General features: G+C 52.2%; 7 protein-coding genes across 7 annotated transcripts; 3 read left to right on the top strand and 4 right to left on the bottom strand.

The window, feature by feature from the left end:
- Positions 1 to 554: 554 nt before the first annotated feature.
- V2A60_002476 (uncharacterized protein) lies at positions 555 to 2,368 on the bottom strand (the record flags this gene model as incomplete). The annotated part of the gene is made up of 8 exons (XM_083253827.1): positions 555 to 614; positions 666 to 791; positions 842 to 1,172; positions 1,226 to 1,287; positions 1,341 to 1,538; positions 1,594 to 1,708; positions 1,761 to 1,999; positions 2,051 to 2,368. The coding sequence occupies 8 exons, from the start codon at positions 2,366 to 2,368 to the stop codon at positions 555 to 557; spliced, it is 1,449 nt and encodes a 482-aa protein (XP_083109953.1).
- Positions 2,369 to 3,864: 1,496 nt separating this feature from the next.
- On the top strand, positions 3,865 to 5,430 carry V2A60_002475 (RmlC-like cupin domain-containing protein; the record flags this gene model as incomplete). The annotated part of the gene is made up of 6 exons (XM_083253826.1): positions 3,865 to 4,000; positions 4,094 to 4,329; positions 4,388 to 4,581; positions 4,647 to 4,992; positions 5,061 to 5,182; positions 5,238 to 5,430. 6 exons carry the CDS (start codon positions 3,865 to 3,867, stop codon positions 5,428 to 5,430), a joined length of 1,227 nt encoding a protein of 408 aa, XP_083109952.1.
- Positions 5,431 to 5,755: 325 nt separating this feature from the next.
- Positions 5,756 to 8,396, bottom strand: V2A60_002474 (LITAF-like zinc ribbon domain-containing protein; the record flags this gene model as incomplete). The annotated part of the gene is made up of 5 exons (XM_083253825.1): positions 5,756 to 6,116; positions 6,192 to 6,834; positions 7,862 to 7,997; positions 8,047 to 8,179; positions 8,245 to 8,396. The coding sequence occupies 5 exons, from the start codon at positions 8,394 to 8,396 to the stop codon at positions 5,756 to 5,758; spliced, it is 1,425 nt and encodes a 474-aa protein (XP_083109951.1).
- Positions 8,397 to 9,044: 648 nt separating this feature from the next.
- On the bottom strand, positions 9,045 to 10,010 carry V2A60_002473 (uncharacterized protein; the record flags this gene model as incomplete). The annotated part of the gene is made up of 1 exon (XM_083253824.1): positions 9,045 to 10,010. The coding sequence occupies one exon, from the start codon at positions 10,008 to 10,010 to the stop codon at positions 9,045 to 9,047; it is 966 nt and encodes a 321-aa protein (XP_083109950.1).
- A 1,530-nt stretch (positions 10,011 to 11,540) lies between these two features.
- On the top strand, positions 11,541 to 13,088 carry V2A60_002472 (uncharacterized protein; the record flags this gene model as incomplete). Its single annotated transcript, XM_083253823.1, has 1 exon — positions 11,541 to 13,088. The coding sequence occupies one exon, from the start codon at positions 11,541 to 11,543 to the stop codon at positions 13,086 to 13,088; it is 1,548 nt and encodes a 515-aa protein (XP_083109949.1).
- A 1,059-nt stretch (positions 13,089 to 14,147) lies between these two features.
- V2A60_002471 (uncharacterized protein) lies at positions 14,148 to 14,639 on the top strand (the record flags this gene model as incomplete). The annotated part of the gene is made up of 1 exon (XM_083253822.1): positions 14,148 to 14,639. One exon carries the CDS (start codon positions 14,148 to 14,150, stop codon positions 14,637 to 14,639), a length of 492 nt encoding a protein of 163 aa, XP_083109948.1.
- A 972-nt stretch (positions 14,640 to 15,611) lies between these two features.
- V2A60_002470 (uncharacterized protein) lies at positions 15,612 to 17,456 on the bottom strand (the record flags this gene model as incomplete). The annotated part of the gene is made up of 1 exon (XM_083253821.1): positions 15,612 to 17,456. One exon carries the CDS (start codon positions 17,454 to 17,456, stop codon positions 15,612 to 15,614), a length of 1,845 nt encoding a protein of 614 aa, XP_083109947.1.
- Positions 17,457 to 18,599: the final 1,143 nt, after the last annotated feature.

Below are 18,599 nucleotides of genomic sequence, written 5' to 3'. Positions count from 1 at the left end.
AGATGTCTGCTGTGATTTTCCTTCATTACTCCGATAATAGTGGTGAGATCTGCCAGTTCTAGGATAAGCAGTCCTCTCAATGACAATATCATTTTATTGCCTTACGATGACATACTCTCCGGATTTTGTCAATCACTATCAAAATGAGACGAGATGCGAGAGGAGCGTGTGCTGGAAGCGAGGACTGTTGATGGAACCTTCTCAGTACGCGGGGAACAGAGGACGCGCTTTTTCCTTCGAGGTGCTGTATCCGGAGAACTCTGGCTACGTTGGATTTTGCAAAACTGACAAACAGAAGCAATCTTTAGAACATTCGGTTCACGGTGAGATATCGCAGATGTGTGCATGTTTTCAAAGAGAGATGTGGCTTCAGATAATGTATTATGAATTACGAATGCGGCGCCGAGCTCGCGCCGCAGTGAGATAAATAGTGACGCAGATGCAAGGAGGTAGACATTTCTGATACAACCAGAGCCTCTGCGTCTTTTTGCGGAATAATAGACATGAATGAAACTGTGCAACCGTTCTAAAGCCACTCGATGCGTGCCCGACCACTAGTAGTAGACGGGATGATTGGGGTCCGTCAAGTCGAAGATGACAGCACTGTGAGGTCTCTGTCCACTGTATTAGCACACTATTAGAGAATCATGATTTGATATACTCACAGCACCACCGCGAGTACGGGTGAAGATGGTCTCAAAGTCAATTGTGCGGTTGAAGCTGAGGGCACCGTTGTCGAGAATATCAATCCAGTGGACCTTGTAGTCACCAGGGGTGTTGAGAACGGAGATCTGCGTCCCAAGTCAGCAGCAGTATCAACGATATAGTTCCATGTACTTACATCGCCAGCCTGCACAAAGTATCCGCAGACGAGAAGGTTCTTCTTGTCGGGAGAGATCTTGACGTAGTGGGGTCCGATGATGGGCTGCTGCTCGTTGGGGTCGTCGAGGCGCTTGACGTTGTTGAGGTCGGAGATGTCGAGGGCGGCGACATGGTTACCGAGGGTAAGGGTGAAGTAGGCGAACTTGCCGTCATCGGAGACGTCAGAGTAGATGGCGACCGACTCCTTGGCCTTGGGGCCGAGGTCGTAGAGGAGCTCTGCGACACCTTGCTTGCCCTTGGCGTCCTTGCGGAAGGGGTAGATGATCCATACCTGGCCGTTCTTGACAGCACTGGATAAGAGTCAGTATTGGATTCAGCTATTATGCAATGGGATAGTTCTTACGTGGCAATGGCAGCGCTCTCAGGGTTACCGGGAATGAATTTGACGTCCTGAATACCTTGGCCCTGGTCTGTGTTAGTAGTGTGTTCTGTGATGACGAAGCAGGTAAAAAACTCACGTCAGGAATAGTGATGGTGGAGATGATTTTGCGGTCGTTCAGAGTCCATAGGCGCAAGGTGTTGGCCTTCTGAATGCCCAGAGCAGAAACGGGCTTGAGAATGCTGAGAGGAACGACAAAGTCGGAAGTAAGGATGAGGTTCTTCTCAAAGTCAACGCTCAGACCGTGAGGGCTGAACTGCTCTCCGAGAATGTTGAGCTACTACAGTTTAGTATCATGAGGCGGGGCTGTGGTTCTCAAGTTAAAGGCTTACCGTGCCGTCGACATCCTCAGGCCACTCGTGGATGATGTTGCCACCAGCATCAGTCTCGACCAGGCGTCCGGGGGAGGTTCCGAGAGCACTTCCCATGTACGTGATGAGGAAGCCACTGCATGATGTTAGCAGGTAGAAGCGGGCTTTGGGATCAAAAGAAGCTATACCCCTCAGGCTTGGCTCGGATCTCGTCCGTGATGGAGCTGAGCAAGGCTCTGTTGCTATGCGAGAATTTGGGGTGGTAAGGGTCGCTAGAGTCCCAGTAGAAAGCAGTATCCTGGGTCTTGAGAAGAGACAGAAGACCACCACCGACTAACGTCTTACCATCCAGGGAAGTACCAAGATGGTGAGGCGAGTTGCCACTCGTGGGCACGTCCGCAATGTGGAGGAACTCTCCGAATGTATCCTATAGTTCGATTAGTATCAACAGAGAGTGCAATGAAATAGAAAGGCTTACATCATCAAGACTGACAGCAGCCAAGAAGTCCTTGTGGTGGTTGTCACCGGCACCGGTCCAGATGTAGCCAATCTTCTTCGCCTTGATCTCTTTGGTATCAAAGGGAAGGCTGTCAAGTGGCGGCGTCGGTAGCTGCAGAATCGGCAGAGGGGGTGCCGCGTCGACCAGGGGCTCCGTCACGCCAGGAATGGAGGGAATCAGAGGAGGAAGGCTGATGCCCAGCGGCGAGCGCTTGCTGACGGGAGAGGAGGCCGGGGAAGCGGAGGCCTTGGCCACCAGCTGGCTGGCCAAGACTATGACAGCACTGGAGAAGATCATGGTGGTGGTCTGAGGGCAGTGAGCAGATTAGAGAAAGAATGAGGTGGCTGTTTTGTGGATGAGTATGAGCAGGATATGAGAAGATTATCTGATATTTATATACATTCTATCCTCCAGTCCAACTATTCCTAACTCCTTCCTTCCTCCTCCTCGAGTTCCGCCCAAATCCTCGCTTGCACGACGCTGGACATGATGAACGGTGATGCCATCACACCAAAACGCCCGAACAAGCAAGGCACGAAGCTGCATGTCTTGGAATTCATACCCGTTTGCGCGTAGCGTAGATGGCGACGAAAGCCACAAAGATGGCGGTCGATGAACAAAGGAGAGGGTGGTATCCAGGAGGGAGAGTTCCGGTGGCCAGGCAAAGGCTACGGATCTACGCACCTTCATGCTCATGTCAAGGGATGGCGAAGTGAGACTGTAATTATGATGTGTAGATCCGTAAAGTAGACTAGAAGAGTTTACCGGGATGTTGCAGCGAGACTCGCGCCTTGGCAACGTGACAGCAAAACTTATATGCTGTACTTGCTCAAGCTCTTGTCATCTTTCCATGAACTCTGCAAATGCTGAGTAGCAACCTCTGATCAGCAAATTCTGCTACATGATATCTTTTCATATATGCCCATTCAATCTCATCTTGCATCCCCAGAAACGGCAGGGGCGTAAGATGGCGTATCTGGTCCCAAGCCTCTGGGTTGTCCGACCTGCAGGAGTCGCTTGGCAACCCCAGACCGATCCATTTTGCCCCAGCGCCGGAGCATAAAATAAAGCATAATTTCAAGCAGCCCCAGAATACAAAAGAGTCCTAATCAGGCACAAGCAAGCCACTTCTTCCCCCCCGCTCGGCAGTTACGCCAGAAAGCCTCTGCCGTCCGAGCGCAGGCGATGGTGCCCGTCAACACAATTGGCGATCCCCATGGCGTGATCGACCACGATTCCCGCCCCAGCGAACCTAAATGCAACGGGCAGCCCTGTCCTGGCGGAGCATCAAGAAATACCGCATCCATCAGGGCTGAACAGATCGACGAATGAGGTTGCCGCAATTTTGGTGGTCGAGTCCCAAAGACTCTTTATTAGACAGCTTCATTTCACGGGGCCTCGGCGACCCGACGAGTAGCGTGCAATATCTCATATCGCGACGCTATGTCGCCATTCTCTTCGTTCGCGGCGCACACCATACCGGAACGAAAGGGGATTAAAAAAAAGGAAAAAAAGGAATGAGAGAACAATAAACAATGCGAATAAGTGACACGGCCGTAGCATGGAATCCGGATTCTGCGAACCACGCTACGGATTGCTAAACTGAAATCAAATCAAACTCAAAGGAGCTAGCCCTGCCACTTCTTCCTCTTTGACGAGGCCGATGATATTCACGTGTATGTGTGCCAAGGAGCTCCTAATAAAAAGCGCAGCCCCTTTCCTGCAACTCATTGTTGCGTAGTGCAAGAAAAGGAAAGACTGTGAACCTTGTACAATCCTAGAACACTGATATTATGCGTGCTGCTTCCGTCCTTCTTGGTCTTGCGGCCTCTGCCCTCGCCGCGCCCTCAGTGACGCCCCGCGACGGTGGCGACAAGTTTGCCCAGGGTCAGCCCATTAGCAAAGACGGCAAGGGAGCTCCTATCCTAGGTACGTTGTGTTGTTCTCCCGCCGCAGTAGTGAAGAACAGAGGAGGAGCAGAAACCAAGGGCGAAGGGAAAACGTACTGACAACATGCAACAGGCGGCACCAACAAGGAGCTCGACCTGCAGAACCCCGACAACCTCGGGCGGCAGGATACCGATGCCGGCGTCGTGCCTAACCTCAAATGGAGCTTCTCCGACTCCAAGACGCGCATCTTGAAGGGCGGCTGGGTGCGCGAGCAGACCGTCACTGACCTGCCGTCGAGTCACGACATTACTGGCGCGCAGCAGCACCTGAAGAAGGGTGCCATCCGTGAGCTTCACTGGCACAAAGTGGTACGTCAACCCGTGTTTCCAATTCTATCGATGCGGATGACTGACATGCTAAACACAGGCCGAATGGGGCATCATCTACAACGGTAGGATAACCGTTTCCGCCGTCGACGAAAACGGCGTTTACCAAGCTACCGAAATTGGCTACGGTGACGTCTGGTACTTCCCGCCGGGTGTCGCACACACCGTCCAGGGTCTGGACGACGAGAACGAGTTCCTCCTCATCTTTGATGAGACTGACTTTGACAAGATTGGGTACGTCTACTGTCCAGAAACACCAACATTCGCCCCATCCAGCCCACTAACACCCCGCGCGCTAGAACCACCTTCAACCTCGACGACTGGGTTGCTCATACGCCCAAGGACATCCTTGCCAAGAACTTTGGCGTACCCGAGTCCACTTTCAAGGACGTTCCTTCCGGGAGCCCCTACATCTTCAACGCCACCGTCGCGACGAAGAACGTCACCGGTGCCGTGACGCCCGAGGCCAAGGGCGACACCTCATACGTCTACCGCACGCTGCAGCACCCTCCCGAGAAGATTGGCGGGACCGGCGGCACGCTGTACAAGATTGACTCGACCAACTTTCCCATCGCCAAGGAGATTGCCGCCACGTTTGTGACGCTCAAGCCAGGCGGTCTTCGCGAGCTTCACTGGCATCCGAATGTAATATTCCCCCCACCATCAGATCTGCTCAGCCGAGGGAAACTGCCCCGATACTAACAGCATTATAGGCTGAGGAGTGGCTGTACTTCCACAAGGGCACGGCCAGAGCCACCGCATTCATCGGCAACGGCGCGTCTCGCACGTTTGACTTTTCCGCCGGCGACACGGCCGTCTTCCCCACCAACTCTGGGTACGTTTCTTGTCGTTTCAGGGCCCAGCAGAGAGTACTGACAAAAAGGGCGCAGACATTACATTGAGAACACATCCAAGGACGAGGACCTGGTCTGGATCGAAATTTACAAGTCGGACCGCGTGGCCGATATTTCACTCTCGCAGTGGCTGGCTCTGACCCCGCCTGAGATTGCCGCGCAGACGCTCAAGGTGCCCGTGGACTTTATCGAGAAGATTAAGAGAGAGAAGCAGTTCCTGATTGAGTAGGTTGCCAAGAGAAGTTTGTCAAAGCACTAGTTAGTCGATGCAGGCAGGGGTATGCTAGATGTGACATTTTTGCAGGGGAGGAAGAAGGGAAGGGGGCAAGGGGGGAAGGGCGTAATTCGGCGATTTCTCCATTTCTACCAGCGTGACGGCATTTGCTGGTCTTGTTGGCGCATTTCACACGGTGCAGAGCTTAGTGCAATGCTATTTAATAAATTGACTTGCAATGGTATCCTGAAAATAGTATGCTGACAGTGAAGACAAGTTTTCGATTTGTACGCCACCTTGACAGGGCTTGGGGTCGCATTCATAGCGGGGACCCTCGAATTCAGATCTTGGCATCTGCTGGAGGCTGCACTGGTGTCTCGCGGGCTTGGCCTTGTATTTCGGAGTTTTGCTGTTGCGAAACTTCTGAATGCTGGGGCACCGATTGTTGCGTATCATTTTGACCAGCGGCCTGTTGAGGCTGCTGTTGCTGGTGCTGCGCGTTTTCCATCGGTTGCTGATGGCCGTATTGAGAGTAAACGACCTGTGCAGGGCCTAGAACCTGCACAGCGCCTTCGTTCTTTCGCATCGCAACTTTGGCGTTGCACTCGGAGCAGTACCAATCCGTGTCCTCGAACCAATGTAGCAGACAGGGGAGACATGTCAAGCACACGCAAACGAGGCACAGGACGGCGCCGACGATGCTAGTGTGGGTGTTAATATGTATATATATAATGATATATATATTCTGAGCCGTTTCAATTGCAGCCAAGACTCACAATTGCATGCTTCCGCCTTCTTTACGGACGGTAGTCTTGGTTCGCTTGTGGCAGAACGGGCAGTCGATCCATTGCGACATGTCGCCAAGCTGGTTTAACGGCGTCACCGTCTGGGCAGCCTGGCCTGGCGGCATGTTGGCAGGCGGTTGGCCGGCGGGAGCAGCTCTGGCTTGTTCATAGGTAGGAGGATGGTGTTCGGCGGCAGTGTCCCGGCCGGGGACATGGTCGTGTGAGGGTTGGGGCTCGGCAGGGACAGCGTGTTGCTGGCTAGCCTCTTGCTGGTGAGACTGCTGAGGCTGATCGGGAGACCGTTGTGGCTCTGGCTGCTGCTCTTGGAGCTCGTGCGGTTGTTCTTTGCTCATGTTGGAGTGGAACCGTGGGTATTTTCTGGGAGGCGATGATGGCACGTCATTGTCTTGGGCGAACGCGGGCGCGTCGTTATATATAGACAACGTGCCTGTGTCACCCTTAATCTTGCAGAATCCTCTGGGCAAGCTTGTGAGTCGGCTGGACAGAGCAAGTGCATAGTACTCCGCCTCCCCGTCAAGTCTCGTCTGGGTCTCAGGGCGAGTGATGATGTCAGGCCCGGCAGGCATCTGTACGAACAGACTCCCGTCCTGGTCGATGGCCGTCGTCATCTCCACTTTGCCAAGGTGCACCAAAGTCAGCCCCAGCCGGGCGCAGAGCAGCACGTTCCGACACGAGATGCATCGTTAGGTTGGCTTGGGACGATATGTGGCCTGTGCACTTCTGGGCAAGGGAGCAAGGCGTATTGGGCTATCCACGAGGCGTACTCCGTACCAGTAGTCGTGGTTTCCTTATGTCGACGGAAATTGGAGAGAGAAGTGGCACTGTTCCCTAGACTGAGATGAAACAGGCAAGACGAAATACTACCTGTGGCGCTTGGAAGTGGCGCAAGGCTAGCTATGTACCAACTACACCCAGCGCCGGACCATCGGTGAAGTAGTTTAGGGATTAGGATAGCTGAGTTTCCTCCATGGATGAATGGTATATAGTTCGTGATGGGAGTATTGATGGTAATGGCGGCGCTTGGGCAGCTAGGACTGGAGCTGATTATTAGGGGTGAACCCGATCTTCTGTAATCTGCGCCTGGATAATGGTAACCCTCCTCGGTCCCCTGCAGCCAAGAGCCTGATTTAAGAGTGACTGAAGCCCCTAAACTGTACCATGTTATGAAAGTAGCCTGATTACAGGTATGTATTCGGCAGACTCCGCGGGCCACGCAACGATCGCATGAACCCGCGACCCTTGCAAAAGAATATTTTCGCTATTCTCAATGATGGACAAGCAAAATCCAGCCTATTAGATTGCCTGCGGGCAGACGAAGGCAGATCATCACCTGGCCGGCGTGTCATTCGCTAAAACCTTGCCGGCCGAGCGCTACCATTGCGCCGGGATGCCAGGCCGCAGCCCTTTTCTATATGCTGGAACATCCGATCATTTCGCTACATACCTGCATATTTATCCAAATAGCCGTTTAGTGCAGGTTTCATTGTGGCAATCAAACCGTAAATAACGGCAATATATCCAGATCATGTTCAGCCCCATATGAAACACTATTGACCACCTCTCCACTTTCCATCTCGGCCTGCGCAGCCTCGAATTCTCGACCGGGAAATGCTTCAAGAATTTGTTTAGCGGGAGCGTACCGTCTTTGACCCAAGATACCAGCTCCAGCAGCGCCGTTGCCAGGTCCACGTTCTTGGCACTCAGAGCCTCCGGCGGGCCAGTCGGATGCGGGAGTCCAGAAGATTGACAGCAATGATGGTCTTGAACGCCCAGCTTCTTCGCTGCGCAGACGGGCGCCAATCCCACGCCGCCGAGGCCAACCTACCGCAACAACGTCATCCGCTTTGCAGAGTTCAACGTTGGTGATGGAGCCGGCGCGTGCAATGATGCCGCAGCCCAGCGGCGCGTTCATCTTTAGCTCGTCGGCGTCTCGGATGAGTTTTGTCATGTTGACCGCACTGGAGACGTTGTCGGGTGTGTGGCTGGCGAAGCTCGACTGACCAAAGTAGCCGCCCCCAATGACCTGCGACGGATCTGAGCCAGGACAAAGTTGGGCTCGTTTGCATCCCGCGTGATGGCGACGTTGGTCAACGCAGTAGACGCGTTGTCCTGCCTTGCAATAATGACAGTCAAGACGTGCGGCGACAGCGAGGATGGCAAGGTCACCTCCAGCATAGTTTGCACCGCTGTTCTTCAGCTCCAAGTTGCGCAATGCGACCGGCTCCTGTCCCGATGTAAGCAGTGCTGGGATCGATAGCAAAACCACCAAGTATCTTCATGCCCCAGAATTCGAAGGTAAATATCACCGTAGCCCGAAATTTCAGCATGACAGCTGCCCGTCGCAATCATTTCCACGAGAAGCTCGACTTCCCGTGACTCCCGGGTAAGTTCCTGCCAAACCCATTCATGCTTTGAGTAGGCAACGATGCCGCAACACTTGATTGTAAAGGGAGAGATCATCGTGAATGAACATTGATTGTATAAGGGAGGAATGTCGAGCTGAAACTACGCTTTCAAGTCTTGCAAGGCAAAAAGACGACAACCTTTTTCACCAGGCCACGCTCGCACGAAATGAGGGGCAGTCGCACCACGTTCCGAATCGGATGGAAAAGACTACGGGCTTTAAAAGCCTACGTAAAAGTGGCAGTATTTGAACGTCCAACGGTTTCTTCCCGGAACGTCATACCGTACTCCCGTACTGTAGCCAATGCCGAGATATGATACGGACTGGTTATGCACTACCAAGGGGGGAAGTAAGCTATATTACGAAGTGACATCAACTATGCGACGACTCCTATCTATCCTGGCTAAGTTTTCGGCACTTTACAAAGTAGTGATAAAGTCGGCGATAATCCGATTGACCTGCTCTGCACGCTCAATGTGTATCCAGTGGCCGCTTGCGACCTCCTTTGGCGTCAGGTTCGGAACCCATTCCGCAAGCATGCCCATCTGCGGTGGCATCGACTGCGCATCCGCCACTATGATGCTGGGCTGCTCTAATTTGACATCTGCAATGGCTTCTTCTTCTTCTTGCAGGGACGCATTGGTAACGAGCATGCGGTACCAGCGCGTCGCGCCCTTGTAGCCGTCCTTGGCCCCAAAGACTGCCAGGTGAGCATCCTGCATGGCAGGGGTATACCATTCCCCCACAGGGATCTGCCTGTTCTCTGTGACAAACTGTTTCATGGCACCGAGCGGGTGGAACCAGGTCATCCACTCGCCGCCGTCGGCCGCGAAGAGCAGGCTCATCGCCGACTTGGCGTGCCTCTCGAGCACCGCATGAGGGTCCTCCTCGCCACCAAGCCACGAGAGGTAACCAAACATGACGACGCCCGCCATCTTCTTGGTCATTTGCTGAATCGCTTCCGCGTCAAACGTTTGCCCCGGCTTTCCGGACCCGACAGCGAGGAAGACCAGGCCTTGGAAGCGTGAGGGGTGGTAGGCGGCCAGACGGCCGAGGAAGTTTGCGCCGAAATCGTGGCCGACGCCCACGATGGACTCGACCTTGAGATGATCCAGCAGCTCGGCAATGTCGTCGCTCATGGCCTTGAAGGTGTAGCTCCCGACGGCGTCCGGCTTGCTGGTGTCGCCGTAGCCCAGCAGATCCGGGGCTAGGATGCCATACCCCAGCGGCGCGAAATGGGCAATCTGCGACTCCCAGTCGTCGGCGTGCGAGGGGAAGCCGTGCAGGAACAGCAGTGTCGGCTTGCCGTCTCTGGCGGGTACATAGATGGAGGAGTACTCGTACCCGCGCGAGGCTTGAAAAGTGCGACGGTCAGACATGAACATTTTTCTCCCCGGCATTGTCAATGTTTTTGGCAGGTTCTGAGAATCCTCACTTGGTGTGGTGTCAGCTCAACTCATCAGTAGCGTTGTCGCTCCGGTCAGCCCGCGAGTGTCAGACCAGAACAAGGATACTATAGTTAGTTAGCGTGTGTGTCAGATGGAGACAGAATAGCAGATTGTTGTTCATCAGGCACATGGCACCTACAGTGAGTGGTAGTTGGTTTTGCCCCAGACGAGTTTGTTTTGGTGCAAGTTGTGGATGATCCGCATAATCTGCCCCGCCAACCATCGACTCAAACATTCTGGCCTCATGCCTAGTCAATGGCAGTGGTGACGCAATCGAGAGATTTAATCAGAATGCCCACAACAAAGTCCGTGTCGTACCGCTGCAGACCAGCTCGAAAGGACGAGGCACACCGACGCCAACGGGAGGCTGCGAGGTGCGAACCCCGATCATATGCCAGTAGCTTGCTGCTGAGGCCAAGACGTTCGTTGGGTAGGACCCATGTGTGGGAAACGAAATCGAGAGGGCCCCTTGGATCGATTGAACTTCGACCAGGGATCCAGCCATGTGAAGAAGCACTATGCTACCCACTTTTACTGAGTAGGGGTTCTAGCTGAGCCTGATATATGCTCTTTCATGCCCTTGGACCTACCAACTACTTAGCATAACCCCCATTTCAGACCCTTCAAGTTGATTACGACTGTTACTGACTCGGCTCTGCTAATCAGATTGTAAGAAGGGAACCGATAGTGGCCCCACATGACCTTTACAGTTTATACGTTGAATATATATAACACACCATCAATAAATAGAGTTCGGGAACTCGGTTTCAGACGATAAACGCATGACTACGCTGTTTCTTGGCGTTGATAGGCCTTCCCATGCACTCCATAAGGCAGGCAAGCAGGGTTGTCCTATGCCAGCCCACGCTGTACTTTTGAGAGGGTAGCCAGCACTACCCACAACTATGCACATGAGAATTACGGATACATTGTGCATGGACACGACTGCACTGGGCAGGATTCTGGTTACTCTGCAGCAATATCATCCTTGTTGAAGACAAGAATAGCCAATACTCTGGCTGACTCTGGCGGACTCTGGCGGACTCTGGCGGGCTCAATGTTCTTTAATTTTAGACCGGCTTTACGTCGAAAGTGTAGCAAGGAAACAATATGCATCAAATGGACACACTTTCAAGCGGATCCATTGCTCTTGATTGTTGCTCCTGTAGCTACAGCTTCAAGCCAAATGTATATTAAAGGACTAAACTTATGCAAGTCAGATTGCTGTGTGAGAGTCACGAATAAATCCGTTGAGCATCAACGACAAAGTGATACTGACATGGACATTCGAGGCTGGCTAATATGACACTTTTCCCTATAAAAAGCTAGCATCACTCTCCTGCGTTATTACCATGTTGTCGTCACCCAACTACACAACACTAAGCTTCTCACTCAACCTCCAACTTCAACCCAATTTCTACGCCAGTCATGAAATGGTTCACCACATCTCTCATGATCAAAGCCACTATGGCTGTGAAGAAGGTTTCGTTCCACTGGGAAGCCACAGACGCCCCAGATAGTGGCCTTGAAGACATCACGTTTCCTATGTCCATGCACAAGGCACCGCACGAAACTGGGTATTATTTTGAGCAAGCGATTGCATTCGAAGATATTCCCCAGGAAATGGACCGCGATCTTGTCGTATATACTGGTTTACAACCTAGAAAAGATGAGAACGGGAAAAGTAGCGTCCACGCCGTCTTCTCCAGCTTCTTTCCCGGCACTACTACTACAGACAACAATTGCATAGACACTGCTGACAACGGCCCCGGTGTTTCTTGCGCCATTGACGTGCAATCAAGTTACGATGACGAATACCATTTACATGTGAAACATGTCAATCAGTCAACCTACATTGGTACCCTGATCGACCATAAATCTGCTCAAAGTTGGCCTATGGGGTCCTTTGTTCTACCAAATGGTGTTGGCCGTATGAAGGGAGCGACAGGGTTTGTGGAGCTTCATAATGAGTCCGACTACGACTGTTCGGAATACCCGTACACAGCAGTGACCTTTGGAACTCCATTTACTTCAACTAAGGGGGTTAAAATAAGCTTAAATAATCCTCACCGGGGCAAAGACTGCAATGACACAATGCCCTGGCACGCTACTGGACTTGACGACGGGATGCTGGAGATTACTATCGGCAAGAATGGCACAAGCGACAATGCTATAGGCGAAACTTCCGCGTCCGCCACAGCTACCAAAGATACGGAGGCGCGCACACTCAGGAGAGCCGTATCTAGAGAACCTCTGCCTCCAACAAGGAAACGGGCACACTACCCGAGGCAGCATGGGCAGGCGGGGAATCCAAGCTGGGATGGACCTTCACCGAACCCGGACTGGGACGGACCTTCACCGAACCCAAGCTGGGACGGACCTTCATCGAACCCAAGCTGGGACGGACCTTCATCGAACCCAAGCTGGGACGGACCTAAACCGAACCCAAACTGGGACGGACCTAAACCGAACCCAAACTGGGACGGACCTAAACCGAACCCAAACTGGGACGGACCTATGCAGAATCCAAGCATGGACGGACCTATGCAGAACCCAGGCATGGATGGACCTATGCAGAATCCAGGCATGGATGGACCTATGCAGAATCCAGGCATGGATGAATCTATGCAGAACCCAGGCATGGATGGACCTATGCAGAACCCAGGCATGCAGAACCCAGGCATGGATGAATCTATGCAGAACCCAGGCATGCAGAACCCAGGCATGGATGAACCTATGCAGAACCCAGGCATGCAGAACCCAGGCATGCAGAACCCAGGCATGCAGAACCCAGGCATGGATGAACCTATGCAGAACCCAGGCATGGATGAACCTATGCAGAACCCAGGCATGCAGAACCCAGGTATGCAGAACCCAGGCATGGATGAATCTATGCAGAACCCAGGCATGGATGAACCTATGCAGAACCTAAGCGAGGATGAACCGGCGAGCTCTGAGGAGCTCGAGTCTGAGGAGCTTGATGAGCCTTGTCCGGACGACACCGATGACGAATAATCTGGTACCGCAGGTTCTGCCCAAGGCTGTAGGCTAGGCAAAGCCTTTGGTGCTAGGCCCATTGTCATGGGTGTGAATAAACTGCCAGAGCTGCTTTAAGACCCATATCACTGTCAGATTAAGAAATCTACATTATTGAGGTGCTACACTGTGATTCCTATCCAACTATTACATGCGTGTTGCTACTTGGGCACGTTCTGCGGTGGTTCGAAGCGACCAATGATTGATTGTGTTTGATCAAGAGACAACTGTCCCGAGGAAGCTTTTAATAAAGCTGGCTGCTATCGCCTGAAAAAGTAGCGGTGAGGAAATCAGCCGAGATATATTTCATCACAGACAGCCTCGTGAAACATGGACATGTTCCTACGACACCTCCAATCGCGGAAATGCCGACGTAAAACACCGAATCGTGACGGCATAAATTATGTCTCAATAAATGGCAACTGCAACACGTACAGTCTCAGTGGCATGGCAGATGGCTTCCGACATATATCTTTGTTCGAGCACAGCCTATCAATTGTCTCACTTGCGGGACGGGAGGGCATAGATCACAATGTCTATCTGGAAAAACTACAATGGTGTATCCTCGCTCCTGGTTACATAGCTGCTAGTCACTCACACCAAAATTGAATGCGACTGCCACTAGCCATTTTTATTACTGTATCTATTCTGTCTGCTGTCGCTTGATCGTGGAAACCACAAAATATTTGATGGTTGAACTAATGATAAAGTCAAAGTATTAGGTTCTAAATATTCTCGGGAGCTAGAGAGCTAGTGAATGGAAGCGCAATCGGGGAGGGCGGAAGGGTCTTCTGCATGTCTCACTTCCTTGATTCATATGCGCCGCTAGATGCACATGAGTTGTTCGAAATGTCGCGCAAGGGGGAGCACAGCTACAAGCTATGTACCTATGACCCTACGGGCTCTCATTATTGTCCAAAGCATCCCCTATATAAAGCCCGAGCAACGTAAGAAGCCCCCCATGACACGCTCTTTTTTCCAACCAGTCTATTCCTACTGAACAATTCTCATCTTTATTCTACCTGAGCCAACGCGAACATGAAGTATTCTGCGCTCGTGGCTGTAACCCTCCTCGCGGCATCGTCGCTGGGTATGCCGGAGCTCTTTTCGGGCGCGTCAAAGGCCGCACCCGGGCAGATTATCGTCACAAACAACATGAACCGGCCCCTTCGTCTGGAAAAAGGTGAAGGACAGACTATTATTCTCCATCAGGGTCAGACAGTACAAGTGGCAGCCGCAGAGACATCTGTGGATCTCTGGGTGAGCGAGCAAAACGCAAAGCAACGCCAGGCAGAAGTCAGCTACAGTGGCGGCGACGAGGGAACATACAACTTTTCCATCATGCCAGCCGAAGGCGGCGGCGGCTTTCCCGGCGCAATTGAGGCGATCCCCTTGTCACCACGTCCTTCTCCTCGGTGCCACCCATTAGTGTGGTATCCTGGACAGGGCAATACACAGCAGTCTACGTGTCAGGACCGCACGCCGCTGCGCGTCTTCTTTCGTGAGGCTCACCGCCTCGAACTAGTATAGAGATTTTTGCCAATGCAGGCGTTCAGTTGGCTCGGTACCGATAAGGGACAGTGGGTTTTTCGAGAGTCTTGCTTTCCTTAGTAAAACAGTCGGGCAATACTACGGATAACAAGCTTTTGAAGTTGATCAACCCTCACTACTATCTAGTTTCTGGTAGTCTATATGCGAATACAATTTGTCTTGAAATTATGATCAAACATGTTCATTATCTGCTAGATGTAAAAAATATCCTCATTCACAGAGAGTCATATAATAATATGGGTATAAATACAAGATATAGTAGAAAGGAGGATTATCAACATTATTAGTCTGTTTTATCTGGAAGTGCCTAAAGCTCTACATGAGAAAAGAGGACAGTTTATTGCTTGAGAAAGAGTTTTTTCAAATATGATACCATCCTTGTTACATGTTCGCAGCCAATTCTGGCTGCTGGCAAGTGATCGTTAGCAAGTACTTACGAAAGCTGCCACTTCTATCAGATGCAAGAATATATCATCTATTCGCTACTTCTGACTGCGTATTGTGCACAGTGAAGTGCTTGTAGACAATTGATTTTGTTAGCTATTGACATAGTCGGAGAACAGGGGCTCGTCAGTATTGACGTGCTACCAGTCGAATTCGAACGGCCTGAACAGAGATTTACCTAATTCAGCGAGAATTGATAAGCACTATTATTTTGAGAGAAGTATTATCGCTATACTATTTGATCCTGTATTATCAAAAAAATCATGAAGGAATACTTTAGCAAGCCAATATCTTGAACTAATTTCCAATTAGGCTTCCAAGTATGTTTCTTCTATCAGGAGATACTTTGGGAAGCTCCAGTCTACCCTATAAGGTAGTTTAGCCAGCTGAGGAAAAGCTTCAGCCAACTCGGGCCAGCCACAGGCATGCTCGCCGAGTCGAGGGTGTCTAACACCTGCTATAGAACGCTGAAAGTGGCATGTAGGAGGCATGTAGGACAGGTGGGCTTCAGACTGGTAGAATGGAGCAGGTAAGTCGAGCGTGGAGCGATTTTTCGGCCGCGGCCTTGAGGGCAGAATATCCAATTTTTCCGGCAATCGACGTCGGCCACCGGTTGAATCCCAGTTCCGCAAGACTCGCAACGCCATCGAGCCGGTGGCTGCGACCGATCGTCTTGGACACAACTTGGTTGATTTCCTCGCAGGAGCATGGGACGATGGTCTGGAATACCGCAAATAAACCGCGTTCGCCATCCTTCAGCGTGATATCCGTGACTGCGACGACGGACTTGGTGAACTGCATTTCGAGCAGATTCTCGACGGAAGCTGATATCACAGTCGTGCCATCCCTCTTGAAGATGCTATCAGTGCGGCCCACGACATAGAGGTATCCACCGTCATCGACCAAAGCTGAGTCGCCACAGATGTACCATCTGTCGGAATCTTCCCCGTAAAACAGGTTGGCTCTAGTTCCTCCCAAATACCCCGAAATTACAGATCTGCCGCCCAAGTGTAGTTCCCCAATCTCATTGCGGCGGCAGATGGCACCGTTCCCATCAACAATCTTGACCTTGGAGCCGGGAGCAATCGTACCCGAGGCCGCGATGCCGTTCCACGCAGGGAACTTGTCTGCCCTTGGAACTTTCGACTTCCAAGTAGTCACGTTGGCGGCTTCGGTCATGCCAAACCCAGTCTGGATGGTCGCGTTTGAAAAGACCTCGCCGGCTCTCTTCACGCTGGCCTGGGTAATGGTAGACCCGATGAGAACGACTACGCGAATAGAACGTGTAGCATCTTTTGTCTGCTTTGGAGAGCTGTAGATGGCGCTGAGCTGGCCAATGAGAAGCGAAATGGAGACTGGACGAGTCGCTTGCATTGTCAGGAGCAGTGTCTCGCCATTTGGCGTCGCAGCAGCATTCAACGCCGCCGAGTTTCCAGATGCCCATATACCCAGCAAGAGGAAAGGGCAGCGGGACTGAGCAGCAGAGCCCGAGATCACAGTTCCTGTGCATGGCAACAGCGGCACCCCGCTGATGGCACTCAAGCTTTGCACCAGCATCGACGACTTGATCGCACAACCTTTCGGTTTGCCCGATGTGCCGCTAGTATACACAATCATTGCGGTGCTCTCTGCATCGCACGGAGCAGACGCTGTAGCAGGACCACCAGCCGGTTCAGATTCGGCAATGTCGTGGAGACTGACCCAGCCTGCAGGATGCGTAGGCGGGAGTCGTGCGAGGCAGATTCCACTCGCCATCTGCCGGTTCTTCAACGCTGCGACGGCCGTGACCTCCCTGACTGTAGCAACGACAAATAGCGAGGGGCAGAGTTCGTAGATGAGCTCCTGCAGCGAGTCTAGGTTCTCAGCATCGAGCAGTTTATGGTCTAGCGTCGCGATCACGTAGCCGTTGAGAGCACATGTCGACATTACCAGTGCCCATTCCGCCGAGACTGGGAGCAGGCACACCGCCGTCGAGCCGGATCGGACACCGCAATCACGCAAGTACTGTCCCATGCAAAGAGAGGCGCGTTGCAGCTCCCCAAAAGACCAGACGAGAAAGTCGGCTTTGCCTGGGGGCGGCGGCGGCGGCAAGACCCATGAGAGGGCATAACTGGATACATGGTACCAAGGGTCCGCAGCGCGTTTAAGAAAACACTGATACAAGCTTCCGGGATGTTTTTGTTCGGATCCTCTATGCTCGGTGAGTCTGGCGTAGAGATTTGGAGGCTGCATAGGCGAAAGAACAGCTGGTCTGTCGGGGTATTTGCCCGTACAAGTGTTGATCATGTCCCGCAGTGAAGCAGAGTCTCGCTGACCTGGCTCGCCGCCATCGAGAAGGGCAGATTTGGCCATGTTTGTGCTGTAGTGTAGTAGTGCAAGAAAGGGTTCAAAACACATGAAATACTGTGTTCACGCATTGTAAATGAAGTTGGCGAGGCGGGTTACAGTACGGTGGCTGCTTTGAGACTGGCGCACGGGATCTTTCTCGCTCTTCTGTTTACGCGTCCTCAACTCTAAATAGTAGTACTATGGCTACATTAGTATGAATCATATATTACATATTCTCAGACAATATTACCTTGTATAATCACTTCCGAAAAATGTCTTTATCCTTGGGATCTTTCATGTCCAATGAAAATGTAGGCAATTAGTAAAAACACCAACTAGTCGAGTTGCACCTGAGTAGTTGGGTGCGTCGTAACGTTGCTATATGTTAGCTGAAAAAGTCGGACGACTGCGAGTAACTGACAGCTCCTTTCTGAAAAGGCGTAGACCCTGAGCTTGTGAAACGGAGGCCCAAGCCTAGTCCTGGACACCGCCGCCGTTGCCTGCCCAGTACGTACTCCCGTCTATTGCTGCACGGCCCCGGACGGTAGCATTATTTTATTCGTAGACCAGACGGCGAGCTCGCAAGCGCGGACCGACTACTTGTACGAACCATGAGCCTCGCGAGTTCGTCATGCGCGAGTGTCCCAAGTATCGTAGCTGACTTTCTGATGTGCCACGTACTCTGGCCGCCGCTGTTTGGGATATGCTGACAGGCAAGCGAGTGACAATAGCAGCTGAAGTCAACAACTTAGTCCTGTCGACAGAGGGCGGCCAGCACGCACGGACTGCAAGGACGAACTCTAGTTGATGCCTTCGGCGGTGCTGTTAAATTGCCGACGGATGTCGTGCGAGAATATATGCCAAAAGGTGTGTTTAAAAAGGATGCTCCCAACCCCATTGCTCTTCACAGCCAGTACACTCGAATGCTATCCTGTGCACCTCTCTACCAAACTCTTTCCCGCCGGCCGCTCAAGTCCTGGTGGAAGCAACGGGGTCCCGGGATGTCTCTGTTCGGCCTTGGAGTCGCCATATTAGCCGGAAGCAACCCACTAAACGACGAGCACTGCTGCCAAAAAACTATGAGTTGCAATTGAGAGTGTCCCGGAACAGACCCGCCTCGGCCCGGTGGACAGCGAAGCCGCCGGCGACGACTGGCTGCCGCGCCAT

Source organism: Cordyceps javanica, chromosome 1 (assembly GCF_051103115.1).
Source record: "Cordyceps javanica chromosome 1, complete sequence".
NCBI classification, from domain to species: domain Eukaryota; kingdom Fungi; phylum Ascomycota; class Sordariomycetes; order Hypocreales; family Cordycipitaceae; genus Cordyceps; species Cordyceps javanica.
The sequence above is the reverse complement of the archived record's forward strand: the minus strand, read 5'-3'. Positions and strand labels throughout refer to the sequence as shown.